Genomic DNA, 25,381 nt, shown 5'->3' on the forward strand with positions numbered 1-25,381 from the left:
TGTTCATAAAGGCGAACAACTGCTGTGATGCTGCAAGATTTGTAGTTTCAGGCCTTGTTCGCAAACACTAGGGGGCACTTTTCACATAACCTCAAACGTTCACTAAGGGAACACTCATAACCCAGGGATTACCTGTAGAAGTTTAAAGAATAAGCAAGTGTAAAGGTTTGCATGGGCATGATAGAAGCAAAAATAGCATGCAAGGATAAAAAAGTATAAAGAGAGATATGGTGGATGATGTTGGTTTAAACTAGATGAATTATATATCCTTTCATTTTTTTTAATGTGTGCCTTATTTTATTTAGTCCACTATTCCTTACACATTTCCTCTATTTTGCATAGTAAATAATGTGATAGGCATGTATGAGTCAGAATATTCTGTGAACAATTTATGCCTTTCAGCCAACAAATTTATTTTTAGATGCATTTATTTACTTATTTATTTATATCCTGCCTTTATTATCTTTATTAATAACTCAAGACCATGAACTACCTATATAATCCACAATTCAGAAATGATACATTCAGCAATGACATAATGTGAAATGTATCAATTTGTTATCCAAATAAAAACATTATGCATCATTGAAATGAAGTTGTACTCTTATAAACTAACTAGATGGAAGTTACAACTAACTCAGTGAAGCTAATATTCATTGATATTAGTAAGCCCGGTTAAATTAGTGGGAATTAATCTGAAGGAAATATTAATTAGCTTTATATATTTCATAAGTGCTTTAAGTTTCTAGATACGGTTATGATGTATAATTTGACTTTTAGCCTAACTTGAGGATGAGCAAATCATACAATAGATAAGTAAACAAATAAAAAACACAGAAGAAAGAGGAAGAAACAGTGTGATGTGGAAATTATAAATAATTTATTCAAATCAGAATGGATTAAATTGCTGAATGCCTCCTAGGAAATGAGGTGCAATCTATTATTTGCTTTCTACAAGCTGGAGATTTTTTTTAATTTAAATTTTGGCTTTTCACGATTTTATAAAATTATGTTGTTTCCTAATCAAGTTTGAGAAATGATAGCATATCATTAGATAGAAAGGACACATTATTTGGTCTTGCATATCTTTATACAGATAGTCCTTGATTTACAACCACAATCAAGTCCAAAATTATGTTGCTAAGTGAGAAATTTGTTAAGTGAGTTTTGCCACATTTTACGACTTTTCTTGCCACATTTCTTAAATGAATCACTGCAGTTGTTAAATTAATAACCTGGTTATTAAGTGAATCTGGTTTCCCCACTGACTTTACTTCTCAGAAGGTGGCAAAGGATGTTCACGACCCTGAGACACTACAACTATCATAAATGTGAGTCAGCTGTCAAGCATCTGAATGTAAATCACATACCATGGGGATGCTGTGGTCATAAGTCTGAAAAATTATCATAAATAATTTCAGTGCTGTTGTAACTTCGAACAGTCACAAAGTGTAAGTCGAGAACTACCTGTATTTTTAAAATAAAGAACCTATACTGTTTGGAATGAAATTCAATTCAATTCAACTCTGCATTCCACATTAAAACAAAAAATCTTCTATGAGCCACTTCAGGTGAAAACATACACAAAAAAAATGCAGATAAAATAAGAATAGGGATTTCATTCATAATAAAAAGCAGTTTGGAGTGTATAGCATTTGAATCACTGAATGAATATAAAGCAAAAATAACAAAAAATGGCATTTTTAAGCTGTGTTAAATTAATATGCCCACTGATATTCACACTGTGCTCATTTCTAATGTACTAATTGGCAAAAGGCTTTCCATTATTCACAAATATCCATTAAATATAAAGAAAGCACTGCACCGATTTGTGTCATTTGCACAAAGATGACATTATGTTATTTGTAAATGACTGGCCCCGAAAATTTCACGCCAAATTCTGTACCACGGACCTCTACTAAACGTACGGCTCTTTGGTGTCGTTCCTTTTTAGAGTACAGGAAAGATTGTTAAAAAGAATCTTGTATTTATTTATCTTAATAAGAAAAATATTGATAATATTTGATCAATATATCTCTTAATAAATATTTATCTTAAGATAAATATTGATCAATTATACCTTATTTTCTTAAGTTTGCTTAGGAAAAGCACACCTGAAAAGTTTACGAAGAAAGTGAGGCTAGCCATGCTCCAGCGTTTTAGGGAGTTTGAATTGATACCCTAGTACAGGGGTCAGCAACCTGCGGCTCTGAAGCCGCATGTGGCTCTTTCGCCCCTCTGCTCTGGCTCTGTCACTCAAAATATGCATCACAACCGCCAATGTGCAACACCCGCTGGCACACGATTTATTGAGCTGTTCAACCCCAGGTACGCCAACCATGGATAAATCCAAGAAAAGAAAACTTTCAGAAGAAAACAGAACGTTTAATTCGACTATATATATGCTAGTTTCATGGCCGCTCAAGAAATAGTCAGGCACGAGAAGGGTTTTGTGGCTCCCGGTGTTTTCTTTTCTGTGGGAAAGGGGTCCAAATGGGTCTTTCAGCGTTCAAGGTTGCAGACAGGTAACCGGAGAGCGAACGCAACACTAGACCGACGCCTCCGCCAGACTGACAACTCGCCCTTCGCAGCTGGAATAAAAAAAACTCCGCCTGCATAACCGGAACCAGCGGATTCCTTTTCTCTCAGAATCATCCGCTGCACGAACCAATAAAGCCGCTTCCCTGCATAGCCTCCCCGCCTCCCACCATCAAAAAAAAAAACAAAAAACAACACGAAGAAGAACGTCACGCTTCCTCTCTTGCCCGCCCTTTCCGGACTAATCAGACTGCGGGGATTGGCTTTTCAGGTGAGGATTTTTGACAAAGCGGCCAGCCAATAGGACAGACTTTGAGAGGCTCCTTCTTCTCCTCCTCCCCCCCTTTTATCCCCGCCCCTTTGCTTTCTTCTTCACCCGCGTTACCTTGGAACCTGCTGTAAATATTCTGGGGCGCCTTGGTGACGCGGTGACGCCTTTATTAAGGGAGCCCCGGTAACCGTCCGGCTCCGTCGGGGGGGGGAGGAAGTAGAGCCCCCGGAGTCAGGTAGGGTGAGGGGCTCGCTGGGAAGAAGCCGGAAACCCGGGGTGGCGGGCGGGCGAGCTGGCATTACGGGGCGAGGTTTCTTGGCGGTCGCGTTGTCTCGGTGTCTCGCTGGTAGCCCTCCTTTTCATACACTGTAAAGCGACTGGTGGCTCCCCAAAGCCTGGAAGCTTTATTGGGGTGCCAGTAATAAACGGGGGGGGGGGACGTTGTGGCTGGCACCTAGAAAGGGTCAGTTGCCTCCCCGATCCAGCTGACTTAATGCATTTTTTACCCCCTTAATTCGCTGGGTAATCCTGGGATAATCATTTCTCTCCCAGCCGAACCTACCCAGGAGGGTTGTTGTGGAGTAAAAGTTGGAAGAAAGGATATCTTGGAGGGAAAATGGAATAGAAATATAATACCACGATTTATATTACAAGTGAAGTTGGAGTAGAAATGGCATAAACGGAATTTCTTACATGTCAAAGCTGCTGTTCAGTCCCCCCCCCCCTTTCTTTCTATAACTTATGTTTACCTATGCCCAGGATAATTAAAAGATAATAGTTCAAGGAACTGAAATATTTGCAAAGGAATGCAGTCCTAGTTGTGCAGTCAAATCTCAACTGAGTTCAGTGGAGGTTAATGAGACCAGAATTTGCAACCAAAATATGTTAATATTTCAAAAGTACCAAACATAAGTCTCTTGATGAGTGGAGTGGAGTGGAGTGGAGTGGTCACTATGGAAAGTTAATACGAGAACAAAATATTGTCTTTTTACCCTAATTATCTGATGGTCCTTTCTTCTTCCTGTAATATTTCAAAAACTGGTTGATGAGAAAATACATATAATGTCTTCTATAATATGGGGAAAATCTAAATACTGGTGTATTTTTTTTTTTTACTAGGTGTGTTCAGATTGGGTAGGTACACTCAAATGAATATACAATTCTTAACAGCTTTATGCTTTTATTGGCAATTTTTTTTCTTTATGGTTGCTATTTGATTAATGTAACTATTTGAAATTGGTGGTGGGAAATCAGATACATAATCATTAAAGTATTACATTTATAATATAAATGCTATCGTCATAAGCAGACTTTCTAGGAAATAAATTTCACTGAGCACTGGGATTTACTTCAGAAAATACATAAATGATTTGGATTATTCCATATTATTTAGTATGAAGTACTTCGGTTTTACATTAGCAGGAAGAGGAAAATGGGCCTTGCTTTCATTATGATATCTCATGGGGTAAAATATCCCCAAAGGATTCCTTTGAGATTGCAACATGGTGGAAAACGTGGACTGAATTAAATTTGCTTTTATCCTTATTTATTTAGGTGATTACTTTTTATTTTGGATTTAAAATAAGAATGTTGGGATAGTGATATTTTTAAAATCAGTTTCCAAGATTATTATCAAGTAAATTTCTCTAAAAATATCACAGAATATGCAACGCTGAGAGACATTCCTTCTTCACTTACTATATTTATACATTATAAATATATTAAAATAGCTGGCTAAATAGCTAAATTATTGCTCAATTAAGTAACATCTTAAAAAGAAAGAATATATTTTCTAACTTGCTTCTTGTTATTTACTAGGCTTTTATATTTTCTTCATGGATAGGTATGCATATGAAAAACATAAACACTGCATTTGTTATGACAATCATGTACTCTCAAAGTCATTATATCAGCATTAGGGAGAGCAAAATAATTCTGTGCTGCATTGTGAGGACTGATGTATTGTTGTATTATTTGTCCAGTACACAAGCTGTTAAATCAAACTGAAACTGCATTGAATTTAATCAAGTTTGTACTTGAACTGAAGCCTGAGAATTCAATGTTATAGCCAGAATGGTAAAGTAGGAAGAAAATTGCATCAAAGTAAACAAGTGAAGCTGCATGTCTTTTTTAATCCCTTTTTATATTTATTATTCAATTTCCTGAAGAAACAAACATTGAAGTACATCATGTTCTATATAACTGTGAACATCATTGAAAATAAAACCCATGAGGGAAAAATTATATTATGATTCTGAAAGGTTAGACATAGGTTTTCATGGTTTTAAATTCTACTACACTGTTGTAGCTGTTATAAATTTAATTTTATTCCAGGCACATTAAAATTTCAATCAGTCAAACTCAACTGGCAGCTTTTCATACAGAGTGATTTGCCATTTTCTTCTTCTGTGTTGTTTTACTAGTTTCTCCATCTAGCCAAAATCTATCTGAATTTTAAACTAACAGATATATTCATAGATAAACTGATCCTCAAATTTTTAATCCAAGTACCATGAAAAAATCCACAGCCGCAGATAAGCTAACCATTAAAATATTTGTATGTTTTAATTTTCACAGTTGGCTTACCTATGGATAATCAACATATTATAAATTTTTCATGGTATTTTGGTCAATTTATCCAGAAATGGGCTTATTCACAAGTTTATATGGGAAACATGACTACTATATATACCGTACTTACAGATAAAGTGTAAGTAGGTCTCAATTTATGACCACTATTGAGCCCAAAATTTCTGTTGTTAAGTGAGACAATTGTTAAGTGAGTTTTACCCCATTTTACAATTCTTTTTGCTACTGCTGTTAAATGAATCACTGAAGTTGTTAAATTAGTAACAAGGTTGTTAAGTGAATCTGGCTTCCCCATTGACTTTGCTTGTCAGAAGGTCACAAAAGGTGATCACATGACCCCGGGACACTGCAACTGTCATAAATATAAGGCCAATTGCCAAGCATCTGAATTTTGATCCCGTGACCATGGGGATGCTACAACAGTCATAAGTGTGAAAAACAGTCATAAGTCTCTTTTTTCAGTGCTGTTGTAACTGTTGTAACAGACGGTCACTGAATGAACTTTTGTAAATTGAGGACTACTTGTATATACTCTCAAATAAACCTATCAGTGAATAATCTCAACCCAATTGGGGTGGGGGGGGAAGCTATTTTGGCAGCTAAAATTCTTAGCTTATTTGAAAGTATGTATAATGTTCTCACAGTACTCAAGAAAATGTAGATAACCTTCAGGATGATATGAATTATATATGTGTGTGTGTGTTGAAATTAAAAGGATAGTACCATTAAATGAAAGTGTTTCATGATAGCTAAAGAAGTTTTTTAATTGTAAAAGTTCTTATAATTGCTGAAGTAGCACAAATTTCAAACCAATAGTCTCTAAAACTAACATTTCTTTAGCCTGATGAAATTACTTTAAAAGTTGGCAGAGTATTAATCTGGGCAGAGCCTGATAGACTATGCTTAATTTCATGTAAAATGTAAAAAATTATTTAGGCAATAAATATTATTGTTGAAAGCTCTTAGACTATTTGAAAATTTAAATAAATAGATCAAAACTCTTAATGCCACAGTAATAATATGGTTCGTGTTAAAGGGTATATTTGCGGGTTCAATGAACCTGGTTGAAAAGAGACAGTGCAAAACAGTATTTTGATTTTCTTCTTTAGTCAGACTACCAATAAAAGCAAAAACAGTTTCAATTCTTTATCCAGATTTGCAAATACAATTTGTATTCAATTAACTTACTCCACATTCTACTGTCAACAGTTTATCCTTACCCTTTACAGTAAATAAGACAGTCTTTTCAAAATTAAATGTGAGAGAATTTTTTTCTCCTGAACTCCAGTTGTTAGCCCTGATCAACTCTTAACCATGTAAATATGTGTATTTTAGCATACAAGCTTAATAAATATGTACTTGATTCTAATACTTTTCCTAACTTCCTGAAGTGTTGAAGAAGCACAAGTATTAGCTGCAATCTTTTCCCTCTCCCTCTATCTATCCTTATCCCGCTCCCTTTATCTCAGTCAGACAAAGGAGCAACCAGCCTTCATCTAGCTAATTATTCTTTTGCAAGTAAGACCTTTCGTTTTCTTTCCCCCCCCATCTTCAAATGCACTGAATGTCACAAGCATATCATTTCCATGCCAGACCTTTTCTTCTCCAGCAGTCTTTCCCCACTTGTATTCTCAAACATTTTGTGGACTTTATATCACACTTGTATTAATAAGCCTTCAGCAGTACAACTCCTGCCTAATCTATTTTAGGCCCCAAAGCCACACTTTTTTCTGAACTGAAACCAGCAGCACATCTTCACCAGCCATTAGAGCTGTCTCGGCCCATTTTAGCCTTTGCAGATGACAGCCATTCCCTTCATTTCTCTGCTTGTCCTTCCCAGAGTTGTCCTTGCTAGTGTTTTAAAAACTTTTGATATCAATGTGCATTTGATATTGAAACCAGCACATCTGCTTCCCTTTCTTTCCCATGAGACCTATGTCTTTGGGGGTTTAGAGTAATATTTGTGCTCAGCTCCCTATTGGAAAAACAAATAAAAAAACTATTTTGTTTGGGTGTCCACATGGATATGTGCAGAACCAGCAAGAAACTATTACTGAACGCAGGCCAATCACAGTTTGTGGTAAGGTTCTTCTGAGGGTGGCCTGCTGTGCTCTTAAATATTTATTATCTTGTAACTTTAACTAATTTTCAAAACTGTAGAAAGATAGTAATTCTAGAATAGGGGTCTCCAATCTCTGTAATTTAAGACCTGTGGATTTCAACTCCTCGAATTCTCTAGCCAGCATAGAAACATGGCTGGCTGAAGAATTCTGGGAGTTGAAGTCCACAAGTCTTCAAGTTGCCAAGTTTGGAGACCCCTGTTCTAGAAGGATACTTTGACTAATAATAGTCAGGCTACAATTAGTATTCGTTTTTTAAAAAGTTACCAGAAGCTTCTTTTGAGATTCATCTTGATAATATTTATTTGCATTTTCTTAGTAAATTTCAATTTCGCTAGTAAACAGGAAGGGAATATTAAGAATAGAAAAATATATTTTCCTAAATATGTGCTTATTGTTTAAGAATTTCTCAATGCAATATAAAATGATTTTAAAAGAACTAACGAAGTAACTTTTTAAATAATTGCATACCTTAGTCACAAGCCACCAAAACATGCAGAAGAGCATGATATCTCTGGTTTAGGAATTTATTGTTGAATTTAGACATATTTAAGGATTTTTTCTCAAATAAGTATTATTTTTTTCTGTTTATAATAGTTGCCTCAGCAGGTGGCAGCACCTACCCACTTACCCAGCCCTTGCTGATATCAGAAGCTAAGCAGGATCAGCCCTGGCAAGTAATTGGATGAGAAACTGCCTAGCAATTCTAGGGTTGCAGGCTACATTGGAACATTGAAAAAAAATATCTGGAAGAACATAATGACAAACCACTTCTATAATACTGCCCAGAAAACTGCATGGCTGTGGTCCCTAGGAATCAAACTCAAATTGAGGGCATTTTTACAGCAACTAATTACATTTAATGCTATATTTCCATAATGTGATCGTTTCGTTCTACTGGAAAATGTTAATGCTAAAAATCTCTCTTATGAAAACACATCCATAGCACAACCTTCAAAGCAAATTAAATTTTATAAGGAAATGTAGATAGGACAACATTATACTTTTAAAACCTTTCTCTGAGAACATTTGCCTCATTACCTTTATTTATGAAAGCTTTCCTCAGTTATTAGTAAATTATGGCTTTTGCTTTGTGGTTGATACTTTATGTTGGTATAATCAAAAGTACATCCCATTAAATTCAGTAGAACTTATCAGAAAAAAAAATTGGCCTAGAATTACAACAGTAATGTTAAAACATTATTTCTGAGTTTGTTCAGTAAATGTAAATGTGGAAAAAATACATTCCTACATAAAATTTTGTTAAGAGATACTTACTAGAACTCTGCAATTTTTCTTAAACTGCATTTGTAAATTGAAATGAGACATATACATATGAATCAGTTTGTGACTACTCCAAATTACTATGAATTCCTCAATTTGAAAACACTTTTTTCCATTGCAATCTACAGTGATGTGTTAAAATTCAGGTCTCTGTTTTTCATCTCTATATGATATACTTACTGTGGAAGGCAGTCCTGTTAATTCTACTCAATTTCTCTTTAATTACAGCTTCCATTTTCTTATTTTGTCAAATGAACATTAAAGTTGAAATAATCATGCCACAGGCAGGAATTTATTTATTTATTTTGTTGAGTACATATTAGATAATATATATAAGCATGAATTGAATACATAAAAAGAATACAATTAAAGGGAACATTAGGACAGGGACGGTAGGCATGCCCTTTTTTTATTTTTTTATTTATTTTTTTGTTCCAAAAGGCATCTGTGGAGATTTATTGAAGTTGTTTTAGATTAAATGAGATCAGAATTATAGCAAAAATGGTGGATTCTATAAAGGTGACTTTAATTTCATAATTTCATGGTTAAATTTACATCTGACTTGAGAAGGAACATTAAACTGAGAAGATGCACATCCGTTCACTTAAAGATAGGAAATTGCACATTATACTAATGAAATGAACAAATGATATTTAGAATTAGCGGCAAAGGATGGAGATAAAATGCCATAGGTGGACAGTTTATGCTCTGAGACATTTAGTTTTGGTGACTAAAATATAATATAGCAAACTTCCATATGCTAAACAATATGGAGAGTCTTCTTTCTCATTAGAATGAAAGAACATGAAAGACTGTATGTTGCCATACAGGAAATCAAAATATTGGTTCATTGTTCAGTATTTTCTCCACTGAGTACCAGATGTTTACATGATCTATTTTATATAATATACTACTATAAAAATAGTCCTGTTCATAATTAGATTTATTTTTTAAAGATTTTGAGTAGACAAATTTGGGGAAAACAAGTCTACCAATGATAAAAAGTATGAAGTCTATGTTCTAGATAAAATAAAAGTTAGAATCACTGAAAATATGAAGGATTCAGCAGCAGCAGCATGTCATATAATTAGTCATTTTGAAAGAATATTTCGTGTAGATTAAGCTTGGTCTGATTTAGTAAGAACACATTTTTATTAGATTTGTCTGTACTGTGATGATGCTTAAAAATACTGAACAAAACAACTAGTTGAGACCATCTTAAATATTTGCTTAACTTTAAAAATGGTTGGCTATGTTCAAATCAAAGGACTTTCATGTATTTAGAAATTAATAATTGATAAAATTATGAATTTTCTCATATTGAACATGATTTATTCATATATCTATTTCTTTGGAATTATTTATTATTAAGTATTTTTTTCAAGTGATGTGCTGCCCTTCTGCATACGCTTTTTAATATTTTTCTTTGAAGAAATTCCTCTGTTGTGTTACCAGTAATGATAAAATGGTAATGTGTAACATCAGTTATAATTAACAAACTCTAATCTGCAGAAGTTCATTTCACAAATGTACATAAGTAAGACTTAATTAAACATTAAATGGAAGAATTATTGGCCACTAACATTCATTTTGAAATGGTTATTATAATCAGCTTCCATTTTCTTCTTTGAATTCGAATTGAAAGATACATGAGAAATATTGATTGCCAAAATGATGTCAGCAACTCTTCTAAACTTAGGTAATGAATTGACAAGAAGCCAGTAGTGACCGTGTAATGAGCCTTCATCTGGAAAATGACTATTTGAGGAAAAGTTTCTTGTAATGGAGGAAGGAGGAAAGAGTGTGGATTCTGAGCATAGCAGAAAATCAGACAGTGATAAAAGCAGTCATTCATATTACTCGGATGATGATTCAACTCATGCTTCTGATCAGTCTCCAACCATCAGCACTCAGTCTATACAAACTGTAAATAGAAGCAATAAAATACAGAACTTGAAAAGCCATGCAGATTATCATGGTAAGTAGTTGGCAAAACACAGTTTATTATGTGTGTGTCTGTGTGTATCATGGTGTTAAATGAATTATATGAAAATAAGATTATTTCCTTTGAAATATGCCATATTTCAAAGCTGAGCTGACATTTGTAAGAAAAATTAACATTTAGGTTTTAAAATAAAAAAGTACAATTTACTCAACAGAAAGTACCCTGGCTTGCTTTTTCTTTGTAATTAAATTGGAACACACTTTTATTCTTGTAATTATATGTATTGATCGAATTTAGTCAGTTATAAATATCTCCTTTCTTCACCTCAAAATATAGCATCTTAGATACAAGACAGTAGAGGGAGTAGGTATTAAGTCTCTTACTTAGTTAACAAATCAATTGATCATGACCATTTAAACATTCATTTAGCAATAATGTTGCGTGAACAGACAATACAAAATATAACTCACTTTTCTTTTAAAAGATTGACAAAGCTCTTGTCTATTTTTAATTACAGACTGAATATTTCATTAGTCACAAAGTGTTTACCGTAGTATTTGGGCTGCAAAAACTCAGATGATACTAGATAGACTGCCATTAAATGATTCAGATTTTTTGCACACCAGATACAGTATTAGTTTCATTTTAGTTTTATTTTAGAGAGATGAGTCATCTATTTTTAGTTTTTCTCCTTGTTTACTTTTGTCCAACTCTATTGCCTCTCTTCTCCTACCCTAACCCATAAGTGCTTTTAAACTTAACAGTAGAATTGAAGAATTCAGGTTCTCCTTTATTGTGCCGAAATATTGAACTCTGTTAGACTGGTATCTTCTTTTTAAAAGACTTTTAGAAAATCAGGATTAAAAAAAATAAATGGTTCAGGAGTTAATATTTGCTGATTTCAAAGTGAATATTTGAGAGATTGTTGTAATACGTTTGCAAGCTATGAGAAATTGTACATCTAAGAAATTTCAGTCCTTGTATGATTTTACACATTTTCATTGTAATCTTAACCTTGTTGTATTTCTTTGCAGCCACAATGCAATTTTACTCTAAATACGCACCCAGCAAGAGAACCCGCTGGGGTTTTTACTCCCAGAGCCTCACCAGGGAGTCTCCTGCCAAAGATATTAGTCTTGTTACAAAGAGAGTGCTTTCTGCTAGGCTGCTGAAAATTAACGAGCTTCGTAATGAACTGACTGGGCTGCATGTCAAATTTGATGAGTTGCAGAAAGAAAATAGGGTACTAAAGCAGCTTCAGTACAGACATGAGAAAGCCCTTCATAAGTTTGAAGACACAGAAAATGTAATCTCTCAATTTCTGGCGCGGCATAATGATGAGATGAGAATACTAAAGGAGCGCTTAAGAAAAACCCAAGAAAGAGAACAAACAGCTGAGAAGAAACTCAAGGCTTCAGAGGAAGAGCTATTCAAAGTTAAAAATAGTTTGCAAAAACTGAAAAAACTTGCAGAAGATAAGAACCTCCCTGAACGTGATGAGCTGGCTAAGAAGTTGGCAATTGCAGAAAATAGATTGGAAGATAGTGAGAAGAAAAATAAGGTAAGAGCCATTTTATAAAGCATTTTAAAAGATACATTTTATTTTGTACATTTTATGGTGCATACCATATTTATACACTTACTGGCCACTCATACTTAGAAAAAAACAAAATTAAACTGTAACAGGCCAATTTAGTTGTGTGAATTCTTTGAATCTGACAAAGAACCAGTATCACATGTTATTTACTAACATTGCCATTATAATTAACAGATGTAAAATCGTAGCCAGTAAACAGTGGGGGTGTTACTTCTAAACAGACCTTATACTTCTAAATAAATATATATAAAATTTCACTGTAAATTAAATTCTTAACTTCACCTTTTCTTTTGACATACTAATTCATTAGAATCCTTAATTGGATCCTTAAGATTGTAAAAGGGGAGCTGAGTTCATAGAAGGCCTGCTTTGTGTACCTGCTAATAGAAAAGGATGAAGTAGCTTTCACTAGCTTTCCTATGTTCTAAGAAAACCTAGAGAATGGGAATTTTCTGGAATTATATAGAGGTGATGCAGAGACAGATTATTGGTGAGAATAGTCCCCAAACTTCTCTTAGTAATCCCTCCATTATTTAAGGCCCTTCATTCATCAAACTCACAAGGATAAAATTTCTAAGGTTACTTTGTCACTCTGTGTTTGCAAGTTAATAATGCAGTTTTAGGGTTAAGTTTATGGGACTATGCACATAATATTTTTGCGCTATTGTTAAAATTGATTTAATTTTGCTTGACTTATTATTACATTTGTGCCTCCTATTGCACTGCTCAAGCGACTCTGGAAGGCTTACAGAATAATATAAAAGTTTAAAAAGGTAATAAAAACACTTAAATTAAAAAGATTAAATAAAGTAAATATCAAGAGAACAGGCAACATGGGAGTGGGGATCTTATTTTTTGCCATCCTCCATGAGTTGAAAATTGTAGCATAGGAGTCTAAACGAATGAAAAAAGAAGTAGAATAATATGAATGTTTAATGATAACATGAAACTTTATTAAAGCTGAATAAAACTGAATAAAACTGGCAAGAAGTCTCCAACTACTTCTAGCCTCCTTCTTATCACCATGATAAAACCTTTACTTGACTAGGAATTAATTTTTAATACCGTTTGCTAATGTAGCATCTAGAACTTGTCATCAAGTTATTTCTTCTTTAAGGTCATACATATGCTGTCTCTCTAAATTGCAATGGAAAGTTAGGGGAAATTTACACTGTGGGAAAAAAAGTGAGCATTCAGTAATTCAGAGCTGGAAAAGAGAGCAGATAGAACTTTTTTTTTGCCTTTTTACTTGGAGCATTTGTCCAGGTAGAACAAAACATGAAACTCTGTTCAAATCCTATGATAAACAGTAGGCACTTTGTTTTGATCTGTTTTGGTACCTCTTGAGTAGTTGAAGTTCAGACTTTCTATAAGAGACATTGATGAGTTTATACATCTTTATATTCTCTTGCAAGGTCCCAGGAGTGGCCAAGAATGGGTTGAATCCTGTTGACACCGAGCTGTCTGTTTCTTTTAGCCACACCTCCTGCCTTCACTTTCCTGCCCCAGTTTCGGCTCGGTCTTAACTTGAACGAGATATTTCAAAGCATTCCTGGTCACTTCTGATCTTCAGGATCGTGAGCTTTATTTTGATAGGGTTGAGAAGGGCCATGAAATGAAATGAAATATTTCGTTTTAGAAAAGTATTTGAATAGCAACAGCAATAGCACTTAGACTTATATACTGCTTCACGGTGCTTTACAGCCCTCTCTAAGCGGTTTACAGAGTCAGCATATTCCCCCAACAATCTGGGTCCTCATTTTATCCTCCTTGGAAGGATGAGTCAACCTTGAGCTTGGTGAGATTCGAACTGCTAAATTGCAGGCAGCTGGCAGTCAGCAGAAGTAGCCTGCAACAGGGGTGAAATCCAGCAGGTTCTGACAGGTTATGGAGAACTGGTAGCGGAAATTTTGAGCAGTTTGGAGAACTGTTAGCGGAAATGTTGAGTAGTTCGGAGAATCCGCAAATACCACATCTGGCTGGCCCCAGAGTGGGATGGGAATGGAGATTTTGCAGTATCCTTCCTTTGCCACGCCCACCAAGCCACACCATGCCCACCAAGCCACGCCCACAGAACCAGTAGTAAAAAAAATTGGATTTCACCATTGGCCTGCAGTACTGCATTCTAACCACTGTGCCACAGCAGCTCTTATACAAACAATTATATACAAACCCTCAGTTTTGTCCCTTTAAAAATATTTTTACCAAAACATGATAATTTTACTATTATACTGCATTGTAGGAGTTTGAGAAGAAGCTTGATCTTAGCAATAATAGTTTCCAAAGACAACTGCACTCTCTGAAAAAGAAATTGTATGAAGCCCAAGAAGAAAAAAAGATTATCCAAGAGGAAGCCCAAGGATTGAAACAAAAACTAAAGGTAAAAATTGGTATTGTCTAGCATAGAATATCTTTATAACATATTTTCTAACCTAAAATATTTTTTTTATATCTCACATAGTTAAATATAACTACCATGTTTCCCTGAAAATAAGACATGTCCGGATAATAAGCCCAATTGGGCTTTTCAGCGCATGCGATAATATAAGCCACCCCTGCAAAATAAGCCCACCACCACCAACTACTTACAAGAATGTGCAGCTGGTCCTGCCATTTCCTCTGGTTCCTTGCCGCGCAACCAAAATGAGTTGAGGAAGTGAGGCCGGAGGGGGGAAAAGGGGGGACATGCCCTCCCCTCCCTGTTCTTCATGCCGGCCAAGCGGCCCAACACGTCCCACTCCACCCCAATGGCAACAGCAGCCTGGCTGCTTCCCTTTCCCGCCATCTCTTTATCGAGAGGGGTGGCAGGTGGGGCGGGGAAAAGCAAGACACATGGAGCGAGATGTGGCTGCCCTTGCTGTCTCTTCTCCCCCCCCCACCCTTTGCTGGGAGTGGCAGGGCTCTTGCCCCTTGCTCAGCCACCTGCCCCCTTTAGGATGCAATTTGGGGGGTGGCAGGTGGGATGGGCGAGAAGCAGGATGCAGGTCTTACCTTTCAAGCTCTGTCGCTTTCCTCGCCGTTGTGCCCAGGGAAAAACGCTCTAAAAGAAAGCCTTCTCGTGAGTTCAATCAAACCTCGAACTCGCGATAAGGTTTTCTTTTACAGCGTGTTTCCCTGAACACAACGGCGAGGAAAGTGACGGAACTTGAAAGGTAAGGCGCGTGTGTTGTGGCCCAACACGTCCCACCCCACCCCAATGGCAACAGCTGCTTCCCTTCCCCGCCGTCTCTTTATCAAGAGGGGTGGCAGGTGGGGCAGGGGAGAAGCGAGACACGTGGAGCGAGACGTGGCTCCCCTTGCTGTCTCTTCTCTTCCCTCCCCTCGCCGGGCATGACAGGGCTCCTGCCCCTCGCTTAGACACCCACCTCCAATTTGGGGGGTGGCAGGTGGGACAGGCGAGAAGCGGGACGCAGATTTTACCTTTCAAGCTCCGTCACTTTCCTTACCTTTGTGTCTAGGGAAACACACTGTAAAAGAAAGCCTTCTCACGAGTTCAAGAAGTTTGATTGACACATCTCGCTTCTCTCCCGTCCCACCTGCCACCCCTCTCGATAAAGAGACGGCGGAGAAGGGAAGCAGCTGTTGCCATTGGGGTGGGGTGGGATGTGTTGGGCCGCTCAGCCAGGACGAAGAACAGGGAGGGGAGGCAACGGCAGCGACGGGACATCCTGTCCCATACTCGCTGCCTCCTGCATCCCCAAAATAATAAGACCCCCGATAATTAGGCCAAGCCCTTCTTTGGGGGGGGGGTGTCAAAAGAAAAAAGACCCTGTCTTATTTTTGAGAAAACATGGTATTAATGGGAAATTGAATTACAGTTTTTGATACAACAGCATTTATTGAATGTAGGTTGCAGGGTGTTTCTAGAGAGTCCATTCCTTGTGCTTTATTTCCAAGCAGGATTACCAGTTTAGTGTAAAAAGTGTATGAAGGCTCAGAATCCTGCATGAAGCCTAAATGTTATTTGTTTTTTTAAAGACACCACTTTTTGCCTTTGAAAGGAGGAATAAGCATACCTGAATGATAAAAGTTTTTATACAAAAGTCCTCACTGAACTGATGTTATCTCTGCAGATGGAATTAAAACAAAAGAGAAGGAAGAAGGGGCAAATACTATGGTCGTTATTTCAGTATGGCTGTGTTCTGAGTGAGCACCAAAAGCAATGTATAATCTACCAGTATTTTGCAAGCTGCAGCATTTTAAGAGAAGCTGATTTAAGGCAAGGGAATGTACAAGTAGTCCTCCACTTACAACCAATTGTTCAATAATCATTCAAAGTTACAGTGGCACTGAATGAAGAAACTTATGACTGGTCCCAGAAGTTACAGCTGTTGCAGTGCCCCCAATCAGGTGCATAAAATTTCGGCACCTGGCAGCCTGCTTATAACTACAGGGGCACTTCAGCTTCCCTCATCTGCCTATCTCCTCTCCCAATTTATGCCCTTTTGGCTCCTTGCCCTTCACAGCCTCTGACACCCTAACTGACCATTGCCGTTTCTTGTTCCTGTTGCTAACCAAGTATGTCCAGCCTAGCCTTTTGCAAGGTAGCTTCTGGCCACATCAGGCTTCCTTCCTAAGGTCATGTACAGTGATTTAGCCATGAGATCTGGGGAAGATGGTTTCATGTGGTTAGCAGCCACCTTGCAAAGGGCCAGGCTGGGCCTACTGCTTAAGCAGTAGGAGCAAGAGGATGGTGAAGGTCAGCTGGAAACGCTGGAGTGCAGGGTGGTGAGGGCAACTGGCTGAGGCTACTTAGGTTTCCTGAGACGGCTGTCGCTTTTTCCATGCTGCTAGGGCAAATTGAGTTACCTGCGGCTTTGCACTGTACTCCAAGGGCAGCTGGGATTTCTCAGGGTATGGCAGCTTTGCTCCACACTGTTGGGTGGTTTAGGTTTCAGAATTGTCTGTGGCTTCTTGCAGCTGCGGAATTGCAGTGCACTAAAAAACCCTGAGCTGCAGAATGACAAACAGCCCCTGAGCCATGCATTCTGGGACTCCTTGCTGCCCTGCAAGTTAGGGTAAAGGGTGACCAAAAGAGCAGAAATGATGGTGGTGGGGAAACAGATGGATAGAGAGAGTTAATCCTTTTCCTTATCGAGGCTTGGGGCTGGGAGATGTCCAAAATGGTTGGACTAAGCTGGGTCCATGGCCAACAATCATGGAATTTGGTTAATGATGGACTGCTGTCACCAAGTGATATGGTCACATGAAATCATGCTTTATGACAGCATTGCTTAGCAACAGAAATTCCAGTCCCATTTGTGGTCGTAAATTGAGGATTTAGGACTACCTGTACTTCCCCCCACCACCACCATTCAACCTAATGATTGACAGTGGCTGCTTTCATAATCGATTTCAGAAATTATGCAAAAGTAAGAAGAATCATCTTTGTTAAAAACATGACGTTAAATTTTGGAATTAAGCAAAACTAAATCCCAATTTTATTTTATCTAAACTTATTTTACTAATGTGTAAGATTCACAGTTTTATTTTATATAAAGATCAAAATGTAATTATTAAAAGTAAATAGACATATATCCACCCTAACCATAATGAAATAATTAAAATTTATTTTTGGGTAGAGTTACACAAATTTGTGTTACTGATTTAGGCAGTTAAGGTATTATGATGTTTGAGAATCCCTGTGATATAAAATTGTGTTCCAGCTTTGTCTAAATTGTTAGGCTTATTAGTCATATTTAGGGCTGCAACATAGACATAAAGTTATTCAAAAGAAGTCTTCCTTAGCCTGCAGATCTATAATAGTTTTCTGACAATGTGTATGTTTCTATTTTTATTAGGAAAAAGAGAGAGAATTAGATGCAAAAAATATATATTCTAATCGTATGTTAAAACACTCACCCAAAAAACATGATGATATCACACCAAGAAAAAAAGGTAAATACCGGTACTATATTAACTGTTATATACAAAATAGTGAAGGTTTACTTTAAATAATATATCACTCAATGATAAGCGATTTCTCAATATTTTCGTATTTCTAGCACATTGAATCCATTGCCTGTACTTTTTAGTTTAATCATTTGAAAAGTAAACTATTTTTATTCTAATTTTTGCATTTGAAAACTAAAGCAAAGCAACTCTTAGCTCGATTAAAAAAGAATAAATTATTATGTAATGGTATTGTTATGTGTGAAGATTGGCAATTGGATTAATAAGAGGTTTTTAAATCTTTATTGCTGTCAACATTCCAGACTTCTTATAGCTCCATATTCCATTACTGATGTTCTAAGGAACTCTCTTTTGATATGCATTTAAGTCATTCATATTACTGATAAAACCAATAGGTATGAAGTTCCTGAAACTGTTTATTTAAATAAAACTATTTAAAATGTGGCACAAATTTTATTATAGTTATTGAGAAAAACACTGTAAGAGAAGTACAGAACACAAAAGGAGTACAGACTACTGGATACTTTTCCCCGTTAGAATTTCCATTGCCACCAGACTTCATTTCTGATGAAATAGTGGAGAAAAAGGAAGACGATGGGCATCTCCAATTGGTGAGTTGAAACTGTAATTTCCATTTTTGCTGTCTTCTGTTTACTCACCAGCTTCTCTCCATGTCATTGGAAAAGTTTGTATTGAAGTGAAAGTAGATAGTCCTCGACTTACAACCATTCATTTAACTGTTGTGCATTTATAACCAGTTGTAGCATCCTGCAGTCACAATTGCAATTTGTGACCTTTTTGTCACTTTTTTTAAGGGAAAAAAACCACTGATTGGGGAAACTAGATTTGCTTAATGACTGCGTTGTTTGCTTAGTGACCATGTGATTCACTTAACGATCACTGTAAAACTATCATGTAATTGATCCGACTCAATTTACGACCACAAGGATTTATGATGGAAATTTTGGTTCCAATTTGGTTTTAAGTCAAGGACTACCTGTAATTGCAAATTGAAAATCTAAGTTTTAGTATGATAAAATATAGGAATGCCCAGGTTTTAGATAGCTAAAATCTGAAAATTTTGTGAGTTGAATCCAGATAAAAGTCATGTAGAGGAATCAGGCAGCATCTTTTTATCTGCTTCTTTGAGTGAGCGTCTTTCTCATATCCCTGAAAAGCCTTTCTTAAGAATTGAAAATCCTTCGTGAATGGAATAGATGGTGGCTGAGCTAAAAGGGATCTTGAATATCAGGTAGTAGCATCTTCCTTAAGCAGGAAAGGAGTATACACTACTTTTTCTACTAAGAGTATTTTGATCATAATTTGCTGATACTTTTAGTTAATGGAACTTATTGCAAATGAACTGAAATGACAATATTCATTCTAATTTCATCCAAATGGTTTTTGAAGAACTTTTCATTCTACATTTATATTTTTAGGAACAGCCAGTTAAAGATTGGGATGAACAAAGAGAGGATTTCAAGCAGGAACAGAACCAAGAAAGAGAAAGAGAAGAGAAACTAAAAAATGAACAAGAACTCCAAGCACTGGAAGAAAGAGCCAATAAACTAAGAGAAGGTAAAGTAGAAATGTTTACATTTGCAGGATTTATCTATGAACATGTCATTATGTAATATATATGTACAATTTCCTCCAATTATTATCAGCTATATTTCTTATATAATGGTTATTTCTTCTCGGATGATAAACAGAACACTTTTTATTTTTACACTGCAATAAGTAAATATTATGGACAAGATTTTTTTTTTTGTACAGTATATCTGTGATTGTTGTGGGACAGCGAAACGAAATCCTATCACATAGATTGGTGGTTCTTAAACTGGAGGTAATTACCCCAGTGGGATAGGTTGGACATGTCCTGGGGATAATGGAGCAATTTGTAATTGCTTGTTTGTGAGTTGAGGATCTAGTTTGGAACTGCCCGGTGCCAAGACACTTGTGGAAACAATAGATGTGAATGTCGTTACAGTGGTGTAATAACATTATTAGAGACAGGCAAAAGACGTAATTGGATGAAACAATTTAAAAAACCACTGACATTGCATTGAGGGCCTCTAGGCAAAAGATAAGAACTCTCTTGAGTACAATTCTTGGTTAACTACTGGGATGTGTCCTTGGTAACTGTATGGAAATGGCTTACCAGTACCTTCTTCTGGTTGTTTTTCGCTTATCAAACCTTCAGCTCTAGGATTTTTTTGTGGCTGCCTAACCAAGTACTAATGAAGACTGACTTCCCTAGCTGTTTTTAAAATGAATGATTGTTAGATGCTGCTATCTCCTCTGAGTGCCTGTCTCAGTGCAGTAATCATGGCGGTCTCCATAGACCTAAATGGCTCAGGACCACAGAAACTAGATAAACCTGCCTCCCCAATACACCCCAACTCATATGTCAAGAACAGCAGTAGAGGTACTGGTTATGGTTCTACCTGTAGATTTGGCAGTGTAGTAAATAGGAATAAGAAGGTTATGTCACACTTGTAGAATCCAAGTGGTACTCTCACTTGGAAAAAATACAGACCATTCCCATGTTATCTAGTCTCAAATTAAAAGATAAGTGCTTGTTCTCTGGACATTTTCAAGACGGCAATTCAGAAGCAGACTACTTTTTTAACTGCATTGCTACATGCTACATTTTAATGGGTTTTTTCTTTGATAATTTGTTTTACTGTACTAAGTTTACTGAGACCGTTTCATTGTTTGGTTTTTGTATAAGCCTGTGGAATTCTTAAGGAAATAAGAAATATATATCTCTGTGTGTATAGTATAAATGTGTGTGTGTGTGTGTATACATATACAGTGTGTTTGTCTTTGTATGAATATATATATACATATACACACACACACACACCCATACACATACACATTACTTACTGTTTATATGTACACTGTGAGCTTTATGCACCGGAGACACATTCTTTGTGCATCCGATCACACTTAGCCAATAAAGAATTCTGTTTGTGTGTGTGTGTTAAACTTGTGCAGGATCTCGCAAGGCCAGTGTTTTATGGTGCTTGGTGATGTAATTTATTATTATTTCATTTTAAAAAGCATGAACTCTGTGATTTATTGTATTTTAATTTTATTTTGTTAAATATTTCTGAACTTTATTTTAATCTGGTTCGGGCTGCACTCAGGATTTTTGTGGGCCACATATTTTTGACTCTTCTGATGTAGAAAATGGAGCAGAATTGTTCTGTGATATTTCTGAAAATGAGACAAGTCACAAAGAGTTTAAAGTACAAGAGAATAAATTCTGGGCAAATTTTCTAATGTAATTGTTCAACAAGAGATGGAATTATTATGGGAGATGGTGGACTCTCCTTTGCTGGAGGTATCTGTACAAAGTCTGGATCGTCATCTGTTGGGGGTGCTGTAGTGGTGGTTTTTTGGACTATGTAGGAGATGAACTAGATATCTATGACTCCATGAACTTTCACTTAAATATTTTGCTACATATCTGAACTATACAAATTGAAGAACTGAGTAATCTTTGTATATCATCCTCTTCGTAGATGTGTGTTTATTTACCTTTCCATGGAAATTGGTGATTTTGCCCTTTCAATACGGTACTTTTATATAGTCAATAGAAATATTAACATCCAAGTCCATTCTCCTCATACACATGCATGGGGATAATTATAGAAAGCCTTTTTAAAAAACCAGCTTTGTATATTTGCTTGTCTTTAAAAGAAATATGTAAACACTACTCTTTGCATTATTTAAAAATCAAGTATATCCTAATTGTAAATAATAACTAACATGTTGAATTATGCAATTGCACTTAATTGTTACTTAATAATTTTCCTTCCAATGAACTTTTGTCACACATGAAGATGTAGCCTTGGCTCAATGAATAAATGAACAAGGATAATATTTTTGATTTATTTAATTGCATTTTCTTTATCTAGTTTTAGGAGTGGTATGAAGAATAGGTCATGTTTAGGTCATATTTATACAGACATTTTCAAATTTCAACAGGGTTTTAAGAACCACTGTATAGTATTAGTAGCATTTGTTTGACCTAGATGACAAGATACAATTGTGGGAAAGCATAAAGTTCTGTATTTCTTCTCAGCCTTATTGGAGGATAAAAAATAGGCTTGCTTCAACTTATGTACCGGTATGTCATACTAAACTATAGTTTAGCATCATGTGTGAATGTCAATACAATCAATATGTAGATCTAAATTTGTTGTATTTTAACCTTCAGAATGGGAGAAAGAAGAATCAGACAGAAAGAAAGAAAACAGTCATTTGTTTGAAAATGAAAAAGTGAAGATGGAGACAGGAGTATATATTTTAGAAAAAGGAACACAGAATCATGACAGAACAGAGGAGGAAAGACGGAAAAAAATTCTGCTTGCCAAGATGCGTGAAATCGACAGGGAAATGCAAAACATTATAAATACAGCTTCCCAAGAACTTACCACAGATACTGTCACTGTACCTTATACATTGGAAAAAAATTGTCAGCAGCAATTGTCAGAGACAGTAGAGAAAGTGTCTAATGGTTTGCCAGAACCAGATCGCTTTAGTACAGTTGTCAAAGAAGAAACCCAGAAACCGCAGTCTACAGATGTCACACGTACAAGCAACGACTTGATATTTGGTAGTTATGTACCTTCCTTTGGGAAAGGGTCAGGGAGGCCAACCTTGCTTAATCAAAAAATTGACTTCTTAGATGAACTCACTAAGGAAAATGTAGGTCTTGATACTAAGAAAGAGAGAAAGCCTAATTTAATGGAGCAGCTGTTTGGTAGCAATGTCAATACAATCACTCCACCTAAGAGAAATGATTTTCAACAAGATGGTAATACAAACAATGGTTTTCAGGCTAAAGGAACCATGCTCAACATTAAAAATGACACTGATCTTTTTTTTAGTGAAGGAAAGAACTTTATATCCCAAAGACAACGATTGCAACACACAGCAAATAGACCAGCAGTTAAGGCACTTGATTCTTTAGAAGATGATATTGAGGAAGTATTATTACAGTGATTTTATTCTGTAAAATATGTAAATAGTTATATTTAGTATGTTTATAGTTTATAAATTCAAAGTGATTGAAGTTAAGTTATATAGCTTTGAGAATGATCAAGAATGCAACTTTTTATTTAATGCCCTAAGCAAAAATGATGACAATTAACAGATAAAACAAGATTGTACTCAATAATTATTTTCTTATTTTAATTCTATTAATAGAATCACTTGGCCCTCTTCTTAGAAGGAAATAGTGTTCTCTACATATTTGTCATCAGTCACTTCAAATTGACATTTCACTAGCACATCCAAATAAAGGAGGGTGTTTTTTGAATTTGAATTCTTTCTCATTTAAGGCCTCTTTCCACCACCATTTTGTTAAATATCTCTTGTAGAGAGTGCTTCTTTTATGAAGAATTTTACGTATTGAAATTGAGGGTGCAGGCAAAACAATCACTGCAGAAAAAGTTGGATTGTCCCTGTAACCTTAGTTTATGTTTTAGTTTTGCATAATACACCTAAATGTTTGCTTTAAATGTAATAGATGTTTATCAGCCTCTGTCATAGAATAAAATTGACTAAAGATTGATGGCAATATAGAGAATGTTGTAATTCGTTATCATATATCTTCTGTTGGAAAACCTATGATAATATTTAATTGGGAAACAAAAAATATATGCCCATTAAATTTACCTCTAGTTTAATTGTACCTGGCCAGCTCTATTAAAAAACTACAATAGAATAACTGGGTTGTGAATTACTGACATGACTATAATCTGTTTAGCAAAGTGAAGTATTTGTGCAATGTAAGTTTGGTGATTATGCTAATGTTCCTAGAGGGCTGCACCAAATGTCTATATCAATATAAAACATTCAATTAAAAAACATTTAAAAAGATGAACAAAGGGATTGGCTAGCCTGAGCCTGAAGACCTAAAGCCCATAATTAGATCTACACTTTGTTTTGTTTTTCATTTTGGCTACGGACAATTGCTTTATCCTAAGAAACATCATTTCTAGGCTCCATATGAACACAGAAAATGAACGAACGAGAAGGATGCTGATGCATTACTATGAATGTACAGAATTCTTTAACCTAAGGCTTATAGCCTAGCCATTTAAACAGATGTTCTTATTATATGCTGATTATCTCTTAAGGCACAAGATCCCAAGTAATTGCAGCTAAAGGCAAGAAAAACATTCATGTGTAGAGTAAGGTTCAAAGCTATGGAAATATAAAGAGGAAGGCTCTTGGTTACCACAGAACTAAGTTGAAAAGTAAGAGGAAAATAGTAATGTTTCCCATTTTCATTACTATTGGTTAATCTTAATGTTAAGGCAATATTGTTTACCGGCAGAAATTGTGGGTTCAGGCCAATATCAAAGTAACATTTAGGTTTTGTTAAGTTTCCCAAACTACTAGTTTAGCCTCCAGGCTACTTGAGCATTTGGAGAAAAAGTGCAGTGGACTCTAGGGAAACATTCTCCTGTGACACATTGGCAAAACAAAAGGCTTTTGTGCACCCTGAGTTTTAGTATTCTACTCTATAATCATCCAGAATTCACACACACGAGGTTTAGTTTATCATCGATATTTTCCAGCTTTCAATTAGAACCGAGATGGTAGGATTATGTTTTGGTTATTAGTACATCTTTGGAAATAACTAAATATCCTTACATTTTTAATGCACAAATAAAGATTTGGGTTTTTTTCTTTTTTTAAAAAATATTTTCACTGAGAAGAAATTACAAGTTCTGCATTATATACACAAATTACTCTAGCATTTTGTCTGTACTGGTTGAAGATATGTAAATGTTAATTGTTTTTTATATATTTATATTTTATGTACAAGTTACTTCTGGAAATATGCTTGATTTTTTATTAAAGTATTTGTATTTCTGACACGAACAAGCACAAGTACTTTGCTATTTTTTGCTAACATATTTCTGTACTTAATTCCAAGGATATGAAATGGGGAACAGACTAGCTTTGATCTCATGACAATTGTGTTTATGAAAGTAACAAATCCATCCATATATTTACATCACTGTAGTCCAGGTGATGTTAATGTGCTTTGGAACATTTTTACCTTGAATATTTTTTTTAATTCCATTTTGCACATG

General features: G+C 35.7%; 1 protein-coding gene across 1 annotated transcript; it reads left to right on the top strand.

The window, feature by feature from the left end:
• Nucleotides 1–10,537: 10,537 nt before the first annotated feature.
• LCA5 (lebercilin LCA5) lies at nt 10,538–25,169 on the top strand. The gene is given in 8 exon segments (XM_070932886.1): nt 10,538–10,556; nt 10,559–10,780; nt 11,782–12,308; nt 14,587–14,724; nt 18,146–18,242; nt 18,720–18,868; nt 19,697–19,835; nt 22,489–25,169. Coding segments are annotated over 8 exon segments (2,079 nt in total). The 3' UTR covers nt 23,277–25,169.
• The last annotated feature ends 212 nt before the right edge of the window (nt 25,170–25,381 follow it).

This window comes from Pituophis catenifer, unplaced genomic scaffold (genome assembly GCF_029215685.1).
Source record: "Pituophis catenifer annectens isolate HBS135680 unplaced genomic scaffold, rPitCat1.0.hap2 SCAF_1, whole genome shotgun sequence".
In the NCBI taxonomy this organism is placed as follows: domain Eukaryota; kingdom Metazoa; phylum Chordata; class Lepidosauria; order Squamata; family Colubridae; genus Pituophis; species Pituophis catenifer.